General features: G+C 37.2%; 1 protein-coding gene across 1 annotated transcript; it reads right to left on the reverse strand.

Moving 5' to 3' along the window:
• Positions 1–1,403: 1,403 nt before the first annotated feature.
• On the reverse strand, positions 1,404–27,302 carry RASSF9 (Ras association domain family member 9). The gene is made up of 2 exons (XM_008498016.2): positions 26,908–27,302; positions 1,404–3,043 (listed from the first exon to the last, which is right to left on the reverse strand). Exons 1-2 carry the CDS (start codon positions 26,952–26,954, stop codon positions 1,768–1,770), a joined length of 1,323 nt encoding a protein of 440 aa, XP_008496238.2. The 5' UTR covers positions 26,955–27,302; the 3' UTR covers positions 1,404–1,767.
• Positions 27,303–27,745: the final 443 nt, after the last annotated feature.

The raw sequence follows: 27,745 nt of genomic DNA on the forward strand, positions 1-27,745 counted from the left end.
AGAAAATATTTATAATACCCAGGATTAAAAAATCTTTTTTTAAAACCACAGCAATTGCCTCTTCAGGAAAGTTTTTTTTTATTTTTTTTCTTTCTGCATCAAATATGCTAATCATCAGTCCTAGCACTCTGGTCATTTTAAAAAACAGATGATTGACAGACATCTAAGAGAAGGAAAATACAAAAAGGGAAAGCATTGTATCTGAAAGTATTTTACATTTACATTTTCTAGGTACTGTCCATTCATTTACTTTGTAGGCTTCTAATTCCAGGATCTATTCACATATTTCTAGAGCTAGACTTTTGTAGAAATACCCTAAGTATTTCTCCGTTCAGTTAATTTAATCACAATCATTACACACATTGATCTCCAAAACGTAAACGTGGCAATGCAGAAATCACTCATGTACTCTCTATTAGCAGAGTCTCTAGCTCAATATAAATCTTGTTCAGTAACTGAGGAGAACACCTCAAGTCATACATCTTCACTTTGGATTCACTGCAATGTGCAGACAAAGGATTTGTGATCAACTAATACAGCTTAGTAGCCTAAGTAGTTGTAAAATTTTCATGTTTTGCATTCCTTTTTTTCTTTTTTTTTTCTTTTTTTTTTTTTTTTTTCTTTTTTTTTTTTTCTTTCCTGGGGACCAGTATTTAATTTGCTTTATGAAGTGGATCAGCTTCAGCTGCATCCTGAAGTTCTCAGCAAAGAAAAAGGATTTACAGGTCCATATCCTTGATCCAGAAGAGCATGAGATGGGATTTAACAACCTACCTGCTATGTAAGAATTGCAACTCTTGGGAAACAGTGACTAGCCAGAGCCAAAAATCTCTGGTTCCTGCCTGTCCCTTCTGTTATGCTTTATTTGGCTGTCATGATCTGAGGAGGCCTAAGACACTGAATCTGGCTGGTGAGATAGGCAGGAGAAAGGAAAGCCTTGCTGAAAATGCCCCTGGGAATGGGTGTGAGCTTGGGATTTGAGCGTCTCGCAGTAGCAGGACGTAGGGAGTTCTGACATGCCTGCTGGCAGAAACTATGTGGACTTAAAGAATCACTGGGGCAACTACAGGGTAAGAGTAGATAAGTCAGGGTTTTAAGGATCTTGGAAGCAATTAAGTGCTGCTGATAGAGAATGAAAATTAAAAACCTATACGTGTAAGGTAATTTTTGAAACGGAATTTGGTCCTGAAAATAACTCAAAACTAAATTTAAATATACAGCATAAATGAAACTGCATGGGTTATTTTTTTGGTAAGACAATATCATAAAAAGCATTTTTTAAAAAATTACATGCTTGATTATGTACTCCTTTACAGAATACTCATGGCTGGGAAACTCCAGCTGAATAAGCTAATGTAACAGAGCAGAAAATCAGTCTCTGTCTAGTTTGGTCTAATCTCTTATTCACGTTCCTAAAATGTTACAGAGATGAAGAAATAGACCTAAAGATTAGGTGATATCAAATCTCCAGACTTCTGGTCCAAGTCAGTCAGAATGCTCATGTTCCATTGAGTATCAATGTTACAAGATCCAAACAGTCTGTCTTGATTTAGCAGACCTAACAGCCTTGCACCCATTAGCAGTTTACCTGTAAGACTGCCCATGAATTTAAGCATAGTCTTAAGCACATAAACAGACACTGTTAACTTTTCTAAAATGATGCCACAGTTTTAACATCTTCAATGGCTGAACTCAAGATAAGAAGGTTTACAAATTCTTATAAATATCCTCCAAATACGACTTTACCTAAAGTGTGACTGCTTTCAACTATGTTGACAACAGTACCATGTCCCCTGAAGTTATTTCAGAGTCCTGACTGTGTGTAGAGCTGATTCCAGTGTCCGAGTCTGTATCATTTATGTCCAGATTAGTCACTCTATGAACAAAGTCAGGAACAGCAATGCTGTTATTGGAGATGCCACTGCCCTTGGATGTCTCTTCATTTGATGGAAGCCTAGTTTCAATGGTGTCTTTAACGTGTAGTAGATTAAATTCTTCTGTGAGAAGTTCATATTCTTTCTCCTTCTTTTGAAGCAGTGAGTCCCTGTACGTAAGTTCTTTCTGAATGCAGCTCAAGTACGAGTTGATTCTCAGACCATCTTTCATACTTTTTTCCAGCTCATATTTTACATTTTCCAAATTTGAACTTTCCAGGTCAGCATTAGCAGCATCTTCAGTGCAAACATCATCTCCAGTTTTTTCTGTGCATATACCGTGTACCTCTCTTTCAATTTCAGCACATAGCTTCTCTATTAATTGTTTGTGATGTTTCAGTCTTTCCTCAACCTGTAAAATTCCCTCACTTTTGCTCAAATAGTCATTCATCTCTTTTTGATCATCTGGCCTACTTCCCTGATGCTCAGCCTCACTTGGATTGATCATTAAATAAGAATCCTGTACATAATTTTCTCCATCATTTGCCACACGATCTAGATGGAATTTTGCTTCACATTTTTCAATTTCCATGTCTAGTTCCTTCATTCTAAGGACTTGCTGATGAATGGTATGATCTTGAGAAATGATCAGATGAATCAGTGTCTCCATGTTATCTCTCTCTTGTTGAACACTGTCCTGTTTAAGCTTGGCCAGCTTCCGGAAAGTCTTCCTGACTATTTTCTTTTGCTTGTCTATCGGCAGCATCTTCATGTAATTTGCTGGACTGAGCTCCCACTGTTTTTCTACATTTTGTACCACCTTTGCTTCAGCTGTCTTCCACAATGGAAATGAGAGGAAAGCATCTGATTTCACCAACACAAAATGCAAATTAGACTGCTCATCACCCCAGGCCTTCCAAAGTCTCAGAATCTTTGTCAAGGGAGGAAGTACTCTCTCCGATCCTCTCCATTTTTCTACAATGCAGTAATCACTAGGTTTTCCAAATAAGACCTTTTTCTCTCCAAATGTTGCCTGATGTTCCTCAAGCAGTGCTTGAATCACTTCTGCGCAAGTTGTGCGCTTTGTCAGGCCACATACAATCTTCTCTTCCTGGCAAACCCAAACCACAATCTCTCTTTCATTTGAAGCCATGTCCTTGTTTGGAGACCTGAAAAACAAGAGACCAAATATAAATTACATATCAATGGCACAGATTGTGTAATTAATAATTGTATTCTGATATAACAGCCACACTGAAAAATTCTCATGTTGTTGTACCAGTTAATTACTTGTTTAAATTACATGAAGAAATATCTCTGGATTTATTAATATGAAAAGACATATTTCAGCTACTGCTTTAGTGTTATTGCAAGTCCAGCTGAATGGGAAACTCACACAAAATGTATTCTATCAAATTTAGTTTTTGTACACTAATAAGTGCACATTAACAATCTGCATTACATTTCCATACGTTACCATCACACAGACATTGCGCAAACAACAAAGAGAAGAATCATACCTCCAAGTATGCATTGAATATAGATGGACTGAGAAAAGAACTTGATGATAGGATAGATCTATACCTCTTTTGCCACACCTGCACCCACACAAGCATAAACACCATTGCTTTCCACTGTGATTTCTCACTAACAAGTCACAAGAAATGTGTTCCTGAACTACCAAACAGCCTGAATTTCAGTGAGTTGAAATACCATCTGTGACAAAATACATACATATAGTTATGTATTTTTTTATTAACCTTTGTAATGATAAAGACATACCAGAAAATATCAGAAAATTCTTTTTTTGTTGTTGTTGTTGGTTGGTTTTTTTTTCAGTAATGAATTCTAATTAATGAGCTAGAAACCTGATATTACCAGCTGGTACCTCCTTATACACTGAAATACCTAACTTCAGGTGTCTCATATCCCATTATGGCTACTGTAGCTGTCTACTCAATGTAATCTGTGAATCCTAGAGAGCGATTCAGCTGACCAAACACACAAATTCACTTTACAGTTAACTATGAAGCTTGTCCTCATCTGAGTAGCCCTGGACTGCCAAGGGCCTAGATTGGCAGAGTGGCTTCTATCCATGGCCTCTGCATGTGTAACTTGCTGCTTGTCCAGGCCTGGTTCTTTGGCCTCTTGCCTGAAATGATCAACCAATAAATTCCCTGAGGAAAAATTAATTTCTTTGGATTTTCTGGTATCACTTCCAGTTCAATTGAATGAATGAGATTTAATCCAGTCTGACAGAGGAAGCTTGAAAATGAAAATTTGGACAATATTCAAAAGGCTCAATATGGCATTTGTGTCTATCTAGACTACTTAATCACAATATTTTTCTAGCCTGACTTCTAGTAGGAATGGAGTTATACTTGGCTTAATCAGGATTATACATTATCATTACAAAATACTTGTTTCTTTTTCTTAATTATTACACAATACAGCAGACACAATGCAATCCAATAAATTGAATTATGATTGACTCAGCTCTAGGTGTCACTCTGACAAAAAGACAATAATCCTCAGAAGACAGGAGACTGCAAAAGAATACTAGTAACACCTACAAGAGTGAGTTTATTAATACCACACTAATAACACCTGAAAGAGAATGGTTATTAGTAACATCCCAAAGGAGAGCTCTTCATGGGAAAGAGCTCTCCAACTACATAGCTCCACATATTAGACTATTCCTCTCCAAAATCCATGTTTTGTGGATTACTCAGAGTAAGGACATCATCTTCCAACATCAATAGTTCACTTTTACAGACCATCATTTTACAGTAATTATTTTTTTTAATTTGTTTTCAGAGAATCATTGATGTTTTCGTAAAGTCTCAAAAAAGGAAAGCATATGTCACAGACATAGAAAATGGCAAAGTGGCAGAAAACAGAAATACTCAAGTTTAACTGAGGCAGGAGGCAATGAAAGATGCTATCAGATGAAATCACATTACTATTAAGCATGTTAATGCTAAAAAACCAGTACTTGCTTTTTAAGTTTTACAGAATACAGGAAGTTATGGAAATATTTTTGCCTGTTCACAGATTAGTGGTTAAATGAAGTTTTCATAAATGGACAACTGCAACATAAGTCAGCTGCGATTGTAAAAGAACTCAGTATTTGTTTTACAATACAGATTAAAAAAATATATAAACTAAAGTTATATGGTAAGCACAAAATGATGCAAAATGAATTACCAAAAATAGTGTTTCAAACCATGTTCTCCATTGATACATAAATAATTGATATAGTGATAAAATTGTATTTATCAGTCATTGAATTTAAATTTATAAAAGCACTGACAAAAAAGACAAAAAGGTCATTAAAACGTAAGAAATATCAGTTTGGGACTCTGAGGCAGTAAACTCAGAGTTTGGCTTTCCTGTTGTTTTGTTTGGGTTTTTTGTTGGTTTTTGTTTGTTTTGGTTGGTTGTTTTGTTTTGTTTGTGGTTTTTTCCTAATCAATAAACACATTTCACAGAATAATTGTTATCTAAGTCTTATAGCATTCTTCTGTGAGTTTTACGCAATTTGTATGCACGTGAAAACACTTCATATTTTTTTCTTATTTTTGTTTTTGGTCGATTTTTGTATTTTCTTCTAGTCAATATTTCCAGTGCATTATAGATTGTTAGTTATGAAGCTGCTTAATGACTCCTTTCCTCCTCGCTCCCTTAAAGCTTTCCTATGAAGACATTTTCTCTCTGTGATATTAGGAAATTTCAGATAAATCTGCAAACCTCTCTATACCTCATGGTGTTAGTGTACTGATAAATACTTTTGCTATACCCATTTCTTCTTCATGGACTTCCCACAGACTTCAGCAGGAGCTGAGCAAGATTCTGATGGAAATATGTTCACTGTAAAGCAATCTCTACAGGATCTCTGCAAACAATATGGATACAAAATAATACTTTAAAATTACTCTTTTCAGTAATTTTTAGCTGTTTATCACCCCCTGTTATTTTTAAAATTACAATCCACCTGTCTACCCAGACTTTACACGAGCTGGTTTTTGGAAGGGGTCTTCTTTCCTATGGCTATAGTGTATTTAATGTACTGAAGTCTATACGTAGGAGCAGCAATGCACAAATGGATAATGAATGTACATGCAGATACACAAAGAATTAAAGTAGTTTATACATGAAATTATATACTTATATATATGTATAGCATATATAAATACTCTTTGTAATTATATTGTCACCTTCTACAGAAAAGTAGGGCAGAAAAACAAGAAATTCTGAACATCGTTGTAATTCTTGGATCAAAACAGAACTATAAAGTGCAAATTCTTCCATTGTTTTTTCCATGTGTTTGTTCTCAACATGTCTTCATTTTTATTCAGTAGCATCACTAACTTTTTTATCTTTCTTTTTAATAAAAAAGAATTAAAGAGTAGTTTTGAATCTTACAGTGCTACGGAATTCCAATAACTTCTAAAAAATCAAGAGTTATTATCTTCCACTAAAAAAAATGGTAAACTTATGCATGCTATCATGAACCTTTTAAGTAAAATTTATTGTATAATTCTTTAATCATAGTTAATTTGTGTAGTGCCAAATGAAGTGAAACTTCAGTGTGTCAGCCGCAGCATAGCAATTACTAAGAAATTGCTTCCAGGATGCAACAAGATGCTAATACTAGACAATGCCTTTTGTTCAGCTCTGCTTTCTATAAGTGGAGAGCAGATTCTGCATATACAAAAATGGAATTCATCTCACTTAGACACCTGAAAGTTTAGATTTCAGCATACTTTTTACCATCAAAGTTCCTCTTTATCACGAGAGGAGAGTGGCCCTCCAAGGAGAAAGTCAACACAGCCTAAACCATCTGTGATCACTGGGGTGAATTCTCAAATGAAGTTATTTCTCTCTTCCGACTGCACAAGGCCAATGTGGTGACCTTCAACTAAATACCTTGTTTTCAGAAAGCTAAATACAGGTGAGAGCAATCCAATCAGAGTCTGGTCATAAGGTCTGAGAGTTGTATAACAGGAATGATTCAGAAAGTGGGAGATTTCATAAAGATAACTAAATGTGGAACTTATATGATGACTTCATAGCTCAGTCTAGACATTGACTATTTAATTTATTGTTAAGTTCATTATTATTATTTCTAAGGAAATCCATTAAGTCATTTTTATACTAAGGAATAATTAATGCAGTTTCTAGTTCCTCTTGAATAAATGTTGGTCATTGACAGTGTTTTGTTTTCTTTTGCGTTTTTGTTTGTTGGGTTCTTTTTTTCTGATGTAACACTAAAAATTAGAATATTCATCAAAAAAAAGCATTTGTATGGTAATTTTAATGAAGAGAAAAGCTTCTTATATTTACTCATATAACATATTTACTCATATTTACTGTTTCCCTGACATCCTGCAGTTTTGTAAAGGAAGCAAAAGACCTATAATTTTTTAATAACCTATCAATTAATGAGTCTGTAACCGATTAAGTGTTTTTCAAGTTTAAGTATTTGCCCCTCTTGAAAAACAATTTCAGTCTCAACTTCTTAAAAATTAGCTAGGCAACTACTTAACTTTTTCAAAAGTTTACTGCTGCTGATATAAACAGGTTTGAAAGCTTTGAGTTCTGGCCTGAATTAAGTTTCTTTGAACTGGTAACTGAAATGTTCTATTTATCCATGATTTTGAAACCCTTACGGTAACAACAACATGCAAATCTATCTTTTTTTGCAAAGTCACTTGTTGGTCAGGAACAGATGGGAATATAAGCTTAAAAATAGGCAAAATTACATTTCCAGTTTTTTTTGTTTGCCTGGTTTTGATTGCTAGTTTAATGCCTTCCACTCTTCGCTTCTCTTCATGATGACCCAAAAAACATTCTAATCACATTACAGACCTCACACAAAGTCGACTGTGTCAGCACAAGCTGATTGTTGCATGTCAGATATACATTTCATTAATTTACTCTTCAGGCCTAGGGGAAGAAAGGTAATACATTCCAGCAATGTAGAAACAAAACAAAAACATGTACTTAAGTTGCACAAAGTCAAAACATAAGATAGCTTAAGAGATGGAAGGAGTACTTTTGATATTCACTGACATTAAGGGCTGTACAGCACAATAAAAATACATATCAAACATAGTTCTTTGCCTTCATGAAAATTATACCATTCTAAGTAAGTCATGTATAGTTCTACAGCAAATAATACAAAACAAATAAAGGGGTTTGCCTACTTTTTAGAATTTCAACTTCACATCCACAAGATGCTCATTTTTCCTTACTAATTTCAGCGGACATTCTGCTGGGACTAGATCTCTTACATATCATATCATTAGCAGCTTAATACAATGGTTCTGAAATACAACTGACACTAGAAGAATATTTTGCCTTTGTTGAGAAAAAGACATAGATAAAAATCTTGCCTCACTTCACAGTAATAAATTCTTTGTAGACTTTCCCAACATTATCATAGTTCTTGATGCACCATCCCCAAGGAAAGCCAAACTGAATAACTAAAAAATACTTTGGTGACTGCCAGAAATTTCACAGCCAGGACATTTTTGTGAACCCTTTGCTAGTTTAAAGCTTTACTAATTTTAATTCAACATGAATAACTGAACTAATTTTAAGTCAACATCAGCAACCAACTTAAAGTCTTTGTGTTAGGAACACAGTTCAAAATTTGAGATTATGTTTATAACAAAAAATTCCATTAGTTGTGTCCTGATTATTTGTATTTGTCATCAAAGTCTTCATGCTGGAAAGCCATTTGTATGAAATAGTTTAGTAATTTTTCACCAATTTATTGGGAAAATCTTCTTTTGTAATTTTAATTTTCAGAGATGGAAAGATCTGTTACTTATTTTGTGCGAATAAATTACTGTTAATCAAATGTCATAAAGTTCTATCTGTATGAATGTTTGAAGGTTGGAATATACTTGTACTTTGTACTGTAATAATGTTACCTTTTTTTCATTCATCATTGCATCTGCAAGTGGCACATAATCTGTAATTAGTTATTCTTTGTCAGAAGGATTGTTTCTAGTATGATCCATACACTAGTCCATTTTAGTGTAGCAAATTAACCCAACTTTGTACTTTGAGATCTTCTCTGCATCTATTTTTAAATTTTTGATGCTATGCTTGCATAAATACATTTCAGCACACAGAAGACTCAGAAAGCCACACAACACAACTGTCATTCGCTATGCAAAAAAAAAAAAAAAGCAATAGAAAAATAGTTTATAAGCAGTTTTCTACTGACAGCATAAACCCTCTCAATAGTGCATTTGAACATAGTCTAATCTGCAGTAAATCAAATTATAATTGTCACTTGTGATTGACTGGCTACAACGATGGGGACCTCAGCTGACCAAAACTCTGAGGTAGTTATGCTGTTGTCACGACCTCCTCAGAGTCAGACCAAAGAAAAATTCACTTCTTCAGGGGAGAAACCAAAAGTGCTTAAGTGACAAAACAGGAAACAAAGGAAGCTCTTTAGAGAAAACCCTCCTGCTGCCAACTGATACTTGCAGCAAAGTCCTCGCCTGGAGCTTCAGTGTCTGCCATCCCGGTGCCTTCCTGGAATCCGCTAAGATACATGAAACCTCCAGGCAGATCCAGGCAGGGCTGTGCTCCCCGTGCCTCTCGGCATGTTCTTTCTTTCTCAAGCTGTACACTCCCAACTCCACTGCAAGATGTTCTGGGTCTCATCTCCTTCCTGCCTCAATTGGTTCTGTACCCAGAAATGGTCCTTCCATGTGAAAGGGCCTAGAGAACACATGCCAGTTGGGGTGTTCAAGCACTTCCTAATAATCTTGTTACCTCTGTCTCAGACCCAAGCCATAGTTACCTATAAGAGGCTTCTAATGATATTTACTTGCTAGAAATAACAAGCGCCCAATATTACAGGGATGCCTACTCGATACAAACAACCTGCAATTGTAGCACATGACACTTGCTATATGTCATTTGAGACCTTTTGATACCAGTGAAATTTAGCCCTAAGGGCTAAATAGTGCAGTTGCCACATTCAATTTAGGAACGATAATTCAATATTGCTTTTATTTTTTTTTTTTTCAAAATCTCAGCCTGTTACCTTATATATATATACATATATATAAGCATATATGAGAAAGTGGCCATTCTGAAAGAAAATTTTAAAAACATATTTTTGCTCTGTGGGACTTATATCTATGAAATTTACAAAAATATAAAGCTATTAATGCTATGTGCTGCAGCCCTTGCTTGGAAGAAACTCTAAATTAATTTGATTCCAACAGATTTTTAACACTGTGTACAAACATAAAGAATGCACAGCCCATGTGAAAGCTAAGGTCAGAAATATTTCAGAATTTCAGGTGCTAATGGATCATATTAAAAATTCATACTACATTTGTTCAGACTATGCACACTTGATCCACCTTTTTTCTCAACTTTCTGTTACCTTCTGTAAAGTCATTCAAAAAGCAAAAAAGGCCCAATCTTACACTTAGTATGCCTCCTGCCTAAGTAGATTACATGCTTCTGAGTTTCCTAAGGGCAGCAATGAGGAAGTATCTACTCTTACCACCCAAGGAAGCTGGAATTACTCCAAAGCCTCAGGGATTCAAGACAGACTATTAACTGTATTCCCAATCCCCTTCATCTGTTCCTGAAAAACAATATTGACGGAGGCACAGCTGATGTCCATATCACGTAGGAGACAGAACTCCCATACATGATGTGGCAGAAATTTGGTCCTTCTTCCCTTCTGCATTACACAGAAGTCAGGGAAATATCTAGTTAAAAAGTATCATGGCAGGGTAGGACTAAAACTTTATAACATGATTTAAAACCCTTCATGCAATAATCAGAGTAGTCCTAGTACTGAAGGAAGACTTGGAAAGAATACCATAGAACTTGTGAAAACCAAGTATTTATTTCACAAGAAACAAATTTCTACCATCTGTTTCTGTATCCATTTATTGTTGTTCTATGATAAGGCTTCCTACTTTACAGAAATGTACATAGACATTTATTAGAAACAAACGAAAATTATGCATCTAGCTATTCATGTGACATTTTCAAACACAGACATCTATACTAATTTGTACATCCTCATTGAAATATTTCAGGTATTTGAAACAAGAGAACAATTTAAACAAATGCAATCTTAACTAGCTATGTACAATACATTTCTCCTCATATAAGTTTATGTTCATTTTGTAATTCCTACATAAATGCATATATTTTTCACTCAGCATGATTGTCATACTGTCAGGAAGCCTTTATGAAACATTTTAATTAGCAACAGCTGTTGAAAATTATGTCCTGTATCAATTATCATTTGCACACTTAAAACTATAACTAGTTCCTTAATGGCTTCTGCAGAGGAATGCCATCACCTCAGTTAGTTAGCATACAAAATTGCATACATTATAATTCAGCAGTGACCTATGGTTAAAATTTCTGTCTATCTAATCATCTGACACTGTACTAGTGCTCTATGACAAATTTCTGTTAAAAAATTTTAAATTGGAATGGGATAGTACTATTCTGTCATGGAATAAATATCATGAAAATATGACAGTTTTTTAAAAATTATCTAGGGTAGTTATTGCAAATAAATTATTCACATCAGAGATCTCGCTGACTTGAAATGCCAGAATTCAGTAAAAAAACATTGGGAACTGTGTTTCATTCTGCTAACTGTAGTGCTCGGACACAGATGTCCAAACAGGGACAAAAATTAAGAAAAAGAAAAACAACCCAACATGGCAATAGTTAAAACAGATATGAAAGACATAAATGCAGCCAACAAGAAAAACCAGCAAGGACTGACAGTAATATTTCTATCATGTGGTAAGTAGATGGACAGTAGACTTTGTACCACATAGAATATAAGCCAAAAGATTCCATTCAGAATGTTACACCAGTAGAAATAAATAAATAAGAGACTCTGTAAGAGGAATTATACACCTTATTCACAAGGTAGGAGTGGTATTTCTGGCAGATTATCTTGCCCCTTACTCAATAATTTCATAGCTCTCTCATTGCTCCAGTGGCCAAGATTGTTTTGCAAAATCTCATTTCCAAAGTTTGAGTGCAGATTTTCTGCAAAGGTGACCAAAAGGCTACTAAATCCTGACCTTTTCTTACTAGCTTTAAAAGCAGATGCTTATCTACTAATCACTCAACCTTAAAGCAGATGCAAAGGCTGCAGTCTCCATTCAGACCAAGACTGCATCTGTCCCTGCCCTCTTCTCTGTCTTACCTCCTCCCTTAAGGGTACACATTCTCTAGAAATTATATCTATGCTTTAAATCTGTCTTCCTCTCAGACAAATCATAATGTCTCCATTGTACATTCAAATCTATAAGTCTGATAAGTGGATATTAGTCAAAAAAAATCTTTGGAACCACAGTGAGTAACACCAGGAAGCATGCTGTGTACACAAAATGCCATGACAGGTAATACACTCATAGTAAAAGGTCTGTATTTGTGGTGGCCTAACACAGTGGAGGTTTTAGAACAGGGAAGAGTTAGTTGTCCACCAGAATACTTTCCAAGATGAGCAACATTAACAATTTGCTTTACTGGGAAAACATTCTTTGATGTGTATATTGCAACTGCTACTGAGGAAGCAGCTGGGATACAGGAATGGAAGATCCAGGAAAAACAAGAGCCAAAACAAACGCTGACATGTTCAATGGTAGCAATTCTTTAGACCATGATGGAGGGGTACAGAAAGATGAGCATTTTCAAATGTCTCAGTGGTAGTATGCAGCACACCAAGTTTAGGTTTTCCAATACAGGAAACACTACATCTTGATTTTGGACAGCAGATAGCTCTCACTAGTTGACAAATGAAGATGCCACTGGTATTTTTTTTCATATACCACAAAAATTTTGCTCCATTGCAAAAAAAATTACCTCTATATTGTTCTTGTGCCTATTTAAGTCCCTACATATATTCCAAGATTTATGCATTCATTACACTATACAAGCTATGGTTACACTACACAGAGTCCTATTAATACTGTACAGAATGTGCTTAAAAGTCTATCACTATCAATAATACAGAGGAAGCAGAGTAACTGAAAGCTCATTGAGAACACAGGCTTCTAAATGATCAAATTCGAGCAACTATCACAGCTAGCAGATATATGATTTATTCAACTTCTCCCATTAGAATTTTTATATCTGCCTTTCAGAAGCACCCTGGTTGTTTATGAGCTTTAGAGATCAAAGAAATGAGGGGAATTCCAAGGGCCAAAAGCACAATTCTTATTGTTCTTGTTGTTCCATTAAATTCAGGTCAACGTTTGTTGAAAGGCAAACATATAATATTTCCCTCCCCTGGGTCTGTTGACATTTTGCCCAGCGAAAAAATAAACACAAAGCATTCTGAGCTTGGGTCTACACTGCCAAAACATGAACAAAGCGCACCGTAAGTAGACCAGTGACAATATGGTAAGTTGAATAAAGGAACAAGATACAGATGAGGAAATAAAAAAGACTTCATGTCACTTTTCCAGTACTCCCTGGGCTAAAGGAGGCTGGGATGGTTACCACCTTGTGAGTCCTTGTACACAGTGCATAGCTCAAAGAGTTCAGTGTCTCCCTTTTCTGCTCCTGGTGGCTCCATATCCAGAGGCTAACCTCAGTGACAACAAAAGGAAAAAGTCCATCTAGACTTAGTTTCTTTTCACCAGTCTTCAAGCTGAACTCAGGCTCAGCAAAGCTTCTCTTCCCTACATCTTTTCCTGATGGCTACCTACTGTAACTACTTCTGTAGCTGCTCTAGCAGCAGCCTGTGGTGAATTTCAGAGTATGGACACCATTCTTGGTGATTCTGAAAAGGAACATTGTGGGAATCAGTGTTTTTGTCTTCTGTTTTTAAGCACCCCAAAGCTCCCCAGAACCATCTCCAAAATACACAAACTTATTAGCAAAAGAACTACCTTAGGAAATTAATTATCCTAGACACTATTTTTAGTCTTTTAGGGTTTTTTTAGTCTATTTTTAGTCCAATAGGTCAGCAATTGCATGCCTTAAAATATTATTAACTTAGGCAATCTGATGTCTACTTGACATTTCCATGTCCTTGCTTGTGCTAGCGTTGTTAATGTAACCAAAGGGTTTCCAGCTTGATAAACTGACAGCAAACTAACCCAGAAAAAAACAAAAGAAAAGCAACAACCACCCAAACAAACAGAAAACAAAACAACAAGGAACTGGAAAAACAGAAAAAAAATTTGAGTAATGCTCCTTAAGTTGGGTTCTGTGATGTGAGGTGAAAATCATACCAGTGCAAAAGAAACAGCAGTGTCCTGGAGTATAGCAAGAGGACTTAGGGATGCCTTTTGTGCAACAGCAAGCCTTTAGATTGTTCAGCCATCTCATTAAACATCACCCTTTCTTAACTTTTGACATCTAATGATTTTTCAAAGTAGCTTTTTTTTTTTTTTTTTTTGTATATCCTAAAGCCTAGTTTGAATATCTCTTTAGAGTTTGCCAGGACTGAGAACAGCAAGATGGGCTTTAATTTTCTTCTGTATTTATTGCAGTAAATTTTGCAGAGACTTGAACTACTGCACCTTGAAATTACACTGTATGATCTTCCCCATTTCATTTGCCTTCATTATGGAAGATGTCACCTCAAAAGGGGTTCTATTAAGACCTCATTTACAATGAATCCTTTTTCAAATTTCTTCCTTGAACTTTCTGAAATATAATTCAGTGGCAAATGTGTTCCATTACTTACAGTATTTGAAGAGCCGAAAGGAAAAAAAAAACATGAGATTATGAAGTGGACTCTTATATAAATCTTCACCCTAAAGAACTAAATTGAGTTCTAGATACATAATTACGCTAACAAGAAGATTGGACATAAAATTTAAAAAAAGAAACCTGAAGCATTTCAGCGTCCATTGACAATGAGAGAGATTTGTGCAGATTCTGCTTTCATGTAATTTTCTAAAATTGCTTATCAATGAATGCTTCAATATGTAGTTAGTCAGACACATGCTGATAGGGTCTCTTCAACATCACATCCTCTCTGAAGAATCTACTGAACAAATGAAATAAATTGCTAACCTTACCAACTGTGGTCTGCCCTAGCAATGGATATGCTCCAGGAGGGCACAGGAGCTTGCAAAACGAGTTCTAGCCAGCTGAGCAATAGAGATAGGGTAGGCAAGAAGGGAGGAATTGCTTTCTGAAACAAGGTTAATGCTGGATCATAAAGATCAAAAGTAATAGGAAATTCACTGGATTAATGTAAAGAAGAAAGCACAGGCAAGGGAGAGATACAGAGAATGGTGTTCAGTACCACACACATTTTTTAGTTGTGAGAAGATGAAGGAAGCTGACTGCAGAGGGAAGACATTCTGTGATTCAGACAAAAAGCCCCGTGAATCCTAAAATATTTGAATGAGCATGACTTAAGCCCAAAAACAATTCCAGAACAAAGATGAAGAGTACAGATAATAAGTTTCCAGCTAGGACCACCAAAAGAGTGGTCATGTCAGTTGTCCATCACAACCCTCCCACTGAAGCTGAGCTGGTTGTCTGACCTCCAAACTATGACTCACTATGAAACAGACACAAAGAAAAAGGCCTTGTTAAAGCACCTAAGATAACACACTTGAATGTGATTGAACAGTTTAGAAAGGAAACATTCAAAAATTTTATGCAGCTGAAAAGATGGCAACCCCTGGCAAAAGATTTGTGATGAACATTGAGAGCAGCTGTGGCACAAAAAAACTGCAGTAGGCACAGCTGAAGCTAATAAGGCCAGGTGAGTGTGGCCAAAGGCCAAGGCAGAACCAAGAAATAATGGGGGTAGTTTTGGGAGACGCATCTAGGCCAGGATAGTGATTAACCCAAGAGGACTGTGACACCAGAGAGGCACCGCAAGCCACTTGTCTTTAGTTGACAGAAAGTCAGACTGAGTCAACATTCAAATTAACCTGGTGTTTCTTTATTTCACATATCCAACTGCCTTTGCATGTGGGGATCCTTTCAACATATGAGCAATTTAAATTACTTCATAGCTCAGAGAGGATAAAAAGGCAGTTTACTTCTAAGAAGGCACTTTATAAACTGACTGGATACCACAGTGACAGCCGAATGAAGACATTCTTCCTCATGCCATGCAAACAACTCTGCGATGTTTGGAGAAAGACACATATTTAGCATTCTTCTCTGACATGTTCACATTCTGTTTGTCACTTCTGACTTAACAAACTGTTTTATGTACCCAGTTTTGTAGTATGTAGATGCATATGTATGAAATCTACAGAAATCTACAGAATTGGCTATTTCTGAACCTATTGCTTATATACATGAAGGTTAGGGGGTTGTAATACATTTTACTGTACATTAGACGTAGACAATATAAGGTAAATCTATAGTAAGATATGTGGCAGTGTACCTTAATGTACTACATATATGCATTATATGACCACACACAATGCAAACTGTCATATATGCATTTATATACTGAATATATACCTAGCATGCACAAACTCTTTAGCTGAAAGAAATATACTTAAGTTGTAGTCAAGCACTCAAGTGGGGTGGTAAAGTTCTCCATGCTACCGAATCTAATGCAAATTAATTTCATTCACCATACCCATAGCAAAGTGCATTCCCTTCCCTTACATCACCCCTGCACTCACTCAAATGCACACAAAAGAAAATCCTCAGTTCTGCCAAAGCCACAGAACGTATTCAGGCATTACAGAAATTCGGTGTTATAACTTTCAGGTGTCTTTCCCACTTCTGAAATTCATAATCCCCTCTTGGACAATTAAGCTTCCATAAAAAGTGCCATAGAAGAGTTCAGCTCCAAACAACAGGATTTGCTGAACTGACCTGAAGTAGTCAAGAACATGAATGAAAGGGCAAGACTTAGGTAATACTATGCTGCTTCCAGATGTCCACTGCATTGAGAAAAAAAAAAGAAAAATTTAATTAGAATGGAAACAAAAAGCCTGATCTCCTTATCCCACTGAAGCCTTCCACAAAAATCCTTGTCCTTCTATGGGTTGCTGCAACTTAGAGGAACCACCACAAAATGGAAAGACCTTCAACAGGAAATACTTGAAGAACTTCTGTTTAGAATAGCTTGACAGGATTTTCCTGACAAATACAGGTTGAGGACGCCAGGATGGGCATCTCACAAGGGCGTATGGGCCACAGCAGTGCCTGGTTGCACTTCATGTGTTGTTGAACATGCTCTGAACAGGACTATTATGAGGGACCTCATGGCTGAAACAGCTAAAAAAAGTGCCTTTTTCTTAATTTTGGTAAGGTGTGAGAGAAGCACATAACTGCAGGGTTTGCAGGACTGGTGTGATGGGAATATACATGATAGGGATGTAGGTGGCTGGGGAATGCTGCCAGTCAAAAAATTTCTACCTCAGGATTTAATCATAATTTTTTGATCAGGAGTTCTTAAAGCTATTTTTAGGTGACTACAATAACATGTAGGTACTGAAGCCTCCTTCATAAATCTAGTCCTTTTTTCTTATATTTGTGCAGTATCTATCCATTTTATATCTTCTCTAGGTACAGCACAACCTTTCATGGAACACATTTTTTTTTTTAATTTAAGCTTTTACTATTTGCCTTTTATCACCACATATTCAACTGCTTCACAAGCTGACAGATTTCTGAATTTATCTCCATGTACTCTTGTAAGGAGAGTTCCCTTTTACAAACCAAAGTTCAAAAAAACTTAGGCCAAAGCTATCCACTTGTTAAGTTCCCACTCTGGCTAACTAAATTGGTATCTATAGAGATGGACAAAGAAGGACATCCATAAAATTCCTTTGCCCAGCCTTCGTGCAAAACAGATTACAGGACACTGAATTAGTATATCAGGGACATGCAGTGAGTAACTACTTTTATAAACTGCAGTTTAAGTGACTTGCCCAACATCACGTAGGAATTTTGTGGCAGGGACAGGGAAGACATCCATGCTATTAGGATGGTTCTCCCTTAATCATACATTATCCACCTGTAATTCACTTCTCCATTCACTGTTCCCTTTTTAATTTCTAAAATGAATGGTATAAAAGATGGTTAATTAGGTGCTCTACAAAGTCTGACCATGCTCCATGGAAGACCTTCCCTTTGAAAGTGACTGGGGTGGAGCTCACGTCATCTACTTCAAGCTATTTAAAATGTAGATGTGTTGTCAATTTTCTGACCTTCCTCTGTAATCAGTGGCATTAGATAGGCACCTCCAAAAGGGTGACTAATCCCATACTGAAAGCCTGTCTAAGCTGAATGCATTGCCCTCTGGAAGTGTTTAGATGTATCCATCAACTACAAAGAGTACCGAGATGACTAGATACTAAATTTTCAATGGCTCAAGTTGAGTAAGATGAAGCTCAACTTTTGTGTTTTTCCCTGTACCTGAATCTCATGAACAGTAAGTATCAGTGTCAATAAAAGTAAGCACTGTGACCACCCACAACTGCAGTGCCAAATATAATTCAGATCTTCGTCTATTTATCTGTTTACCTCATGGGAGAACAAACATTAGTTACCAACCTAGACCTTAAAGTACCACAAGTCTGGGAAAATGTAGTAAATTCAATATCAATAATAAATTTTTGTTAGAGGACTGGATTTGTACAGAGCTTTTCAATAAAACAGGATAGTAACAACAAAGTGGCCCCAAGAGATACAGGCAATAATCAAGTTACAGAGGTATACTTAGTGCCTTAGCAATCAGTACAGAAGAAGTCTGTCAACAGGCAATGTCCAAGCTAAACAGTTTAGAACATCAGATGATCAATTAGGAAGCCAACAGAAACAAGATCTGATTAAAATAGGCATATGATACCACATTTATACATACTACTAAGACACTCTTTGAATAGGGAGCAGAATCTAGTAACTCCATGTGACAAATGATGCACACTTCATGTCATCAAAATGGTGTCCCCAATGTTGTTTTGAAAAAAATTGTAAAAATGCTTTTTTCAAAGTGTTTTCACAGTGGCAACTATACCCTGTAGAAATAATCCTTTGGAACTTGGAGTAGGCTAGGAAAGCAAAGTCAGGTGTTTCACATGGATGAAGGAATCTATTAATAGAGAGCAAATTGCAGGTTCAAGACCCCAGGGCAGAGTCTCCTAAAAATTAGTAGTCTTCTCTCAACTACATTGTTCCACTGAGGTCATGCATCCTTGCAAGTTAAAATAAGGTAATCATATTTATATTGAACCAAACCAAAACATGGTAGATTATTACATTTTTATAAACCTGATTTTGTTCCCAAACATGAAAATGTTATGTTTTTCCATATTTATTTTAAGATTTGTTGATTTTGTATTATTAAAAGGGGGACAAAATAAGTATCTTGTGCTTTTCAGGAGAAGTGATTACATTTTCCATTACAATGGGAAATTCATAACTCAGAATTCTCTAGATTAGCACATGAGAACAGATGGAATTGGAAAATAAAGAAAGCAAATTAATCAGATTGACAGTTTTGCCTCTCCAAATAGATAAATTGTATTTCGGTATTTAATTCACAGCAAGTACCCACCCTCTGTAAAATTATATTTTCCTCCTATCATTACTTTGCAGCTTGAGTGATTAATGTGAAAAACAAACAAATAAAAAACAACAACAAAAAATTCTCAACCCCGGAAAACAGGGATTTACATCACATCCAAGACTGTAACATAAGAAATAAATTAGTAGCTTGGCTTCCTCTAATGCTCAAAAAATATAGGTCTAAGAACCATCTAAGTACAATTGAAATGGTTCAAATTGACAGAGGCAAACATTTACTCAGGCAGACAGAAGTAAGAATGAAACAGGAAAAAGTTGGTGAAAGAGAAACACTTTTTTGAAGTGCACCTGAGAGGTGTGCCAAACTTGCGCTGGAATACTTTCTTTCAAGTTTAGAGTCCTTTATTCCTCTCCATATGATATCAGGATTTAGGTTTCATTGCATTAAAAATGTAATTATGTGACAACTTTGTTATCATTACCAGTTCAACCTTCCTTTTTGATCTTTGGTTTCAATAATTAACTTTCTTTCCTTATGTCCACCCCACAATACCATCTCAAAAGCTGTTAAGACTACACATGGCATTTCTTTTCTTTATTTCCTTTTCTGTGACATTTTTAGCATCAGGAAAAAAATTAGACCACTGAAAATTCCCAAGTGAATCATGTGAAATCAAACCTAAACAATCCACAGAGAATTCTCATCCATCTCTACAGGATTGTACAGGAACTAGAGACAAGGAACTCCCAGGTTTTACTCATACCTCTCCCACTAACTGGCTTTCATATTCTTCATTTCTACAGATTTTACGCTGTCTGGTCATGCCCAACTTACTTTCCTGAGGCATGTAAACATTATCACCCAAATTACAGCTAAGGAAAACTAAGTATGCTTATCAGTTGTCTGAGGTCACAAACTAGTTGGTATCATTATAGTTATTATAACACGTGAACCTTCAGTGTATTTCTGTACAGGTCAAGTCAGGAAAAGGCAACTAGTGGGTAATTCTGGTACGTGTTTCAGGCAAGCTTCAGAAAGCTGTTCAAAGAGGTTTTCTTTTAGATAAGGCTTCCCAAAATATGCAACTTCCAAAATCACTGATTAGTTCTTGGACTTTGTATTTCTGTATAAGACATATGCATGATAAATTATTTATGAAAAATTCTCATTTTTATTGCAAAAATGTGGAATCATTGCAGCCCTGAAAGATAAAATGCCATCACCACTATTTGCATGAAAGGTACACTGCACGCAGTTCTCATTTTTTTCTCCTGGGAGACAGACATGAAAGAGTGTGTTTAAAAAACAGAAACAAACCAACAAACTGATCTGGTAGAATTTTTCAGAGAACTCTGCTTGACATTTGTCTGTAGTATAGTATCTTACCTACCTGAAAATTACTGATCTGTTTTTGTATATTTAATGTCTATTTTCTGTAGAGGATGGTTACAGCCTTTGTTAAATAACTTTATTCATCTGTTTCCCCCTCTTATTCCATTTGTCTTGTCATTCTTTCTTTCTGAAACCATTTGACTCTTATGTGTTGTGTCCTGCGTGATAGTTGGGGAATTGCTGGCACAGTAATACTGCAGAAGAAGGCAGAAAGTCACCATATAACATATGAGAAACAACAGGTGACAATGATATCTCAGTTACCTATGCACACAACTGAGTACCAGCATGTCCAACATTTAGTTCTAGGACTCACCTAGTGTGTTGTCTTAAACAAAAACATTCTCTTGCATCATCCTTTCTGTCACCATTAATAAGGATTTATCTACATACTAAATATAGAAGTTGGACAAACTAATTAAGGCTTGTACAGAATATGTAAAGTTAATGCTTGCAAATAATTATGTTTAAGGACATAATTTTAAGTTACTATTCATCATATAAAAAAACAAAAACAAAAACAAAAAAATAAGATTTTTCTTAGCATAACTGTATATAACTTTGTAGCTCAATCAAGAGATACTACTATGATTACCACTGACTTTATCAAATTTATTAGTTTTTTTTTAAATCCCTGTCTCTTAAAACTTGCATCTCTCTACTGAAATCAGAACACATTTAGTAAAATATCTGTGTCTCCATGTAAAATGCTAATTTTTCATCAATGAAAAATCAATACTGGTGAGCAAGAATTTTTTCTATTACTAAAAAAAAAGTTTCTTTTCTGAAATGTATCTTCTCAGCCTGACTCTACATTATATTAGTGTTTCAGATTATATTAGTGTTTCAACTTAACCTAAGTAATGCACTTTTCTTAGATGGTGTAGTATTACACACATCTATTACTCATTTTATTTACTCCTTTGGAATGAAATTGCTGTCTGCCCTCCTGGAATAGTAGATAATTAACTCTTTAGAAATAAGGTTAGTGTTATGCTAGACAAAAAGCTCTTCCTGAAAGTGAAATGAACAAATATGTACAAAGATTATTAGAAAATGTATGCAACAATTTTGACCCGAGACAAAACCGACAAGCCAGACTAGAAAATAAATTATGATGTGTGGACTCTATTTCAAAAAGAAACTTCTGTGGTAATTCACTAATATATCTCACACTCAAAGAAAAGTAAAAAAATAAGGAGAAGAATGTGTTCCACCATTACCAAACAAGCTCTACCTTTTCAACCGAAATATTTGATACAGATAGCACCACCGATTCTAAAAAAGCTTTTATCCACCCCCTCCAACATACATACCAAATGCCTGGTAGTCTGGAACCAAAAAGCACGTTTATAACTTCATACAGACTTTTCTCTGGGTATGCTCATCCAAGAGGAGAAGTATCAGACATCTCACATGATCCCCTGAGACTTACAGTGTGGGTCACACACAGTTCATTTAGATAAGCAGCTGATCTCCTGGAGCTTTTCCACTCCAAACCTAAATGCTGAGTATTTTCTATTTTGCTCCACCAAGGCTTAAAATGTGCAGCAGTGTACTCAACCGTAGAGCAGTAGTGATGTTCAGAGTAATAGTCAAATCACTGTGCTAACTAGGTATGATGAGAAAATACTGGAGGGAGGGAGGAAGGGAGGGAACATAGTAATACTAGGTCAGTATCAGATAGATGAAGTCTCTAATCTAATTCATTAACTTGTGCTTGTAATATAAAACATGAGAGAATAATTGAATGTTTCTCTGACTGGGGAGGAGCCTCTGACTATCAGGACAGGAAGAACTCCCTCTCTAGATGCATAAATGAATGGATTTATACAGTCTGTCCTTTTACCAGTGAACCAGAGATGAGATGATTATAGAGAGACAGACATAAGGAGCAAGTAAATCTTCACCTCCTATACAGAAACAATATGCTAACTGCTATGGCACTGAGACATGGGCAGGAAAAGGTAGGGGGAAAAAACAAAGCAAAACAAAAAACCCCAACAAAATATGAAAGAAAAGCAAAGGCAACAAATATATTTAAATAATAACAGATCTGTAACACAAATGTTTCATCATTAAGCAGTGCTGTGAGTTCAGATGAGTTGTATGTCAACAACACACAAATGGTTGTGGTAAATTTAGGACTAGCACGAATTACACTGGCAAAAAATGAAGTTATTTGTGCTAACAGGACAGCCCTACAAAATTAAGGACAACAACATGAAGGAGAGGGATTCTTGAAATCCTCTGTCTTTCAGATTGCTACTTCCTTGGCTGCAACTTGCGTGGAAGAGAAGAAGTTCCACAAGTTTAGGTAAGGTTTGTGTCAAAACACCCAAGAAAGTGGCCACAATGAAAGATAAAAGTAATGGAGTTGGCTTTCTTGGTGTGAGATCTCTGAGCATGTAAGATAAGGTAGATCCACTTATCCTTCAGATGGTGGGTAATGCACGTCTGCAGAATTTAAATGAACTTAAAAACCCACTTTTGGAAGTGACAAAACCTAGTACCTAAGAACACTAATCTTGCAGAAAATCAATGGCCCATATATTCCTGTTCTACTTATCAACCAGGAAATTGTATACAACATGAAATCCTGGTACATAAACACTGCAAGTACTTATGCTTTGTGTCTGTTGCTCATATTTGGATATGGAGTTATTTTGTCTCTGTGCAGTGCAATGTGTTAGGTCAATACTAGACTTTATCTGCAAAGAACTCAAAGCTCTTCCTCACACCATCACACTTCTTAAGTGTAATGTCATCTAAGCATTCCTCACACTCCCAGAGAATAGCATCTTTAACAGATTTACATAAAAATAAATCCCCTTGAGTTTATTCATACTGCAGAGGCTTAGTCCTGAAGGAAACTCTCCCTTTTCCTTTATTGCCTTAGAGAGTACAGCCTGTCCCTGCCAAGCACATTTGTGTTTGTAGGTGGGTGGAGCATGGCCTTGCTACCTTTTGGATGTATTGTTCTCCAGGGGACACAGTGACAAGCACATACAAGCTCTGGGACTTAATTTTTTTTCTGGATGTCACAGGAGGTCAAAGAATTTTAGCAAAACTCCTCCTAACTTTTGAAAAAGATATCAAGATATCATTCATTATCTTTCTGGCCAAGACAAATACTCTGGGGCAACATTCCTAACAGCTCCTCCTCTGAAACAAAATCAGGGTTTACAGTGATCTAATGGTTACCTAGGTAGGCCTTATGCTGTCTACGTGAGCAAGATTTCAGCAGCCCAAGAGAGTAATACCAACTGAAGATCTTTCAAATACTCAGAGCAGCTCAACAGAGGTTTTGTCTTCCTGATGGTTTAATCTCAGTTTCTTTCTCTAAAGGCCCATGGCATCACAGGCAACATCCCCTGCCTCTTGCTCAAACACCTCATATACACAAACTTAGAGTAACCATTTAAAACTCTAAGGTCTTAAGGATAGAGACTGACATTTTACGATCTGGGTGTCAAGAGCCTACTGTGAATCAGGGCCCTGATCTGGGACCTCTTGCAGGGTTATGCTGCAAGACAAGCACTAATTAGAGAGGTGTCATCTTCTTATCTGAGGAAATTACTGTAATGCCTTCATTTTCCTTCTGGCTCTTCTTCCAACTACCTTTGTTGCCTTGACTTCGCTTTATATCCTCCTCCTCTAAACATAGATTTTTATTCCTCATTTGCTTATCTGATAACTCTCAGGAGTTATTTGCATGTAGTTAATGGTCATTAAACACTTTCAGTGAAAAAGCAAAGTGGAAAGTACTTTCTCCCCCTGTATTCCACCTGTACGCAATATTTTTTCTGTTTCAGAAACTGAGTTTCTTAAAGACAAGCACCAGGACTAATAAAGCTGCAGATTAAATACATATCTATATGTATGTCCCTTTTTGGTCCTTCTTTACATGTAGGCAAACTAAGGTGAGCCACAAGTTCTGGGTCCCCAGCTACTGCTCTAAACTGTCAATTATTTTAAGCTCAACTGATTTAATTTTCAATGTTTCAAGTGAGCTCACAAAGACACAATTACAATGAAAAAAGAATTACTACACAGCTCTTCATCACACCAAAAGACCCTTTTTACTGTTTAAGTTAGTAAGTTTTTAATTCTCAAAATTCAGCATTGAAAGGTAACATTAGATACAAAGAAATGTAAAAATTTGAATTGATAATAACATAGCTTAAGAATTATGCAGTTTGCTTTGTTCTTTACAACCCCTCCCCCCCTCCGAATTTCTGTTGCCACGAGACTTTCCGATCCATATTACCATTTATACCTTTCTACCATTAAACACACTAATTTCTTTTCTCAGAGGGAGGTGGGAACGAGAAAAGTGGAATTAGAAGAAAGTACTAGATGTTCACACTAATGGTTCCTTTGGTATTTTAATTTCTATTTGCTATATAAAGCTTTGGATTATGACTTTCTTTTCCTAAGGAATAAAAGGTCAAATCAGCAAACACGGTGATATTGATGCAATTGGTGTGAAGGTATTTTAAAGGTCCAAAAGAAAAACTGTCTCATCATTTAATAGGGTAGAACTGTGCTTTGTGATTTAACGTCTTTTTTCAGGTAACTGATAGCAGTAGCAAAACTTCTACTTTAATAGTAATGCATTTAGAACTCTATTTATGAACAATTTAATATAAAAATTAATTTCCAGCTCTCCATATCTTCTGAACATAGAATGGGCCACTCAAGAAGTACATCAAAGTTTTTCTGTTTCCAGATACATTAACAAAATGCAGTTGACTGAATAACCTACTGAATTAAATAGATCCTGTTTTTTAAACCTTGACTCTTACAGTCTTTCTGATTTATATTGCACATAGTATCCTAAGTTCCCCCAAAAATACACACACAGAGAACATAGTTCAGTGTGCTGAATGGAAAAACCGAAAGCCAAACCTGGGAAAAAAACCAGGACCATTTTACATTAGTTTTTAGGGTACTATCCTATGGAAAAGATTTACCCTTGTGCATCCCTCAATATGAATTAAATTTCAGCGGTGAGCAGCAGTCTAAGTAAGGAATAGATTATATGTGATTTTTGAGTTTCCTGCTGAACCATAAATTGAGTGATCTGTTTCAGTTCAGTTCAGTTTCAGCTAGATGGGTTCAGCCACTGTAAATTCCATAGCATTTCAAGCAAATTTACTCTACTCCATTTACTCTTAAAAAAATGTACTGCCATCCTAGCACTTCCACCGATGACATAACTTTTTCTTCTCTTTACAGCTGGTGTGCATGGCATGTGGAAGCATGCACAACGTGAGGGGCAAAGTCCCACCACGAAACTTTGCAGGAGCCAACCCAGGCACCAGAGTTGTCATCCTCAACATTTTCCTAGGCAAAACCCACAAGCCATAAGCAATCAAGTCCTGCTCAGGCTAAAGGCTAACAAGAAAACAACAACAACAACAACAAAAAATCATTCCCGCTGCCCACTCTGGAAGATTCATGCTCTCCCAAGGTGCCAGCCTCACAGCCACCGGAGAGGTTAGGGGACGGGACAGACTTTAAGGGGCTTCAGGCTGAGCTCTCCCTCCCAGGGAACGCGGGTAGTAAGCGGGATGCGAGGCGCCCGGGACCCGGCCCGGTGCAGATGGGCCCGGAGCACTCTTCCCTTGAGAAGCCCGAGGAGGCTTTTTCTAGCGCGGGCGAGGGGCTTCAGGTCCCCACCCTCCCCGGCCGCCTGCACTTGCCTCAGCAGGCAGGACCCTCACTCCGGGGCCACCCGCGCCTTTCCTCCCAGCCCCGGCCCAGCCTCATCTCGCTCACCCAGGGGAGTTCCAGCCTTCGCTTCGCTTTAGACGGCGGAGGTTCAAAGTCAGGAAGAGCTACCTTCCCCTCCCTGGAGGGACTGCCCAGGAGTCAAAATAGACAGAGGAAAGCGGGGAGAGGCAGGTCGAAAGGAGGAGATGGTGGTGGTGGGGGGAGATTCGCCCCTTGCCTCGGCGCACACCGACCCTCCCTCCGGCCCAGCTCCCACGGGCAGGTGAGCCCCGAAGTTGCAGCTGCCGGGAGCGGCATAAATCCGGAGCTACACACACATCCTCCCCGCAAAACCCAAGACCAAAAAACAAAGAAAGAGTATAAAAGAAGTCGGTCCCGTCCCGCCCTCGAACCCGCGCACTTTACCTGTTTTTATGCCGGGTTTTTAATAAATTCCTTCCAAAGGGAGCCATGATCCCAGCGGCAGGAGCATAACATCAGCGATCCCCAACAATTCGAGGGTGTTCCCTTCTCCCCTATTTTTTTCCTTGAGCGTCTTCCAGCTTGTTAATAGTCACTGAGCGTAGCGATGAGCTGGAAGTTGTGCAATTTACTGCTAACTTTGAACTCCGGCTTGTTGCTGCTGCTGCTGCACCTTTGGAGTCCTGCCCAGCTGCAAACTTGAAGGAGGCGTTTAGGAGCAGGAAAAAGAAAGGAGGGGGGGAAACACGCACTTGCTCTTGCGATGCGAAGTTATGCACAGAAATTGCTAAACATTGAGTCTCGTCACCCTCAGGGCACCAGCCAGCAAATGGGAGCGAAGGGGCTTTGCTCCGGTGGGGAATTCTGTAAAAACACACAACAAAAGGACTGAAAACTTTTCCCGGGAGGCTCCAGCCACCTCAGGTCAACTCGTTCAGCTAAACACCAGCGTTAATAAAGGGCGACCAGCAGTTGCCACACCAGTTCTCGGTGCATAATAACCCTCCTTTTCAGGACCTCTTTGCAAGGTGTTGAACAAGTAATGGGAAGATGAAGGGAAAAAGTCAGACCTATTCGGCCCCCCCCCTGCCCTCCCTGGATTTTTAAGTAAACGAGCTATTCGCATGAAAGCCTTCACAGACTGAATGGACCTCCAAAAACCTTTTAAGCGTGGCCTAACTGAGAACAAGTGAAGCAGCAACACGAAAGGCTCAGTTCACGCAGGACCTTTTTTGTTTTTTATTATAAGATGGCCTTGCCAGGAGGGAAATGAACGCACTAC

Source organism: Calypte anna, chromosome 1, assembly GCF_003957555.1.
Source record: "Calypte anna isolate BGI_N300 chromosome 1, bCalAnn1_v1.p, whole genome shotgun sequence".
NCBI lineage: Eukaryota > Metazoa > Chordata > Aves > Apodiformes > Trochilidae > Calypte > Calypte anna.

Coding starts and splice junctions, on each gene's coding strand:
- RASSF9 (XM_008498016.2), bottom strand. CDS start 26,954: ATGGCTCCCTTTGGAAGGAATTTATTAAAAACCCGGCATAAAAACAG. Junction 3,044..26,907: donor AAAACCCGGCATAAAAACAG/GTAAAGTGCGCG, acceptor CTTGTTTTTCAG/GTCTCCAAACAAGGACATGG.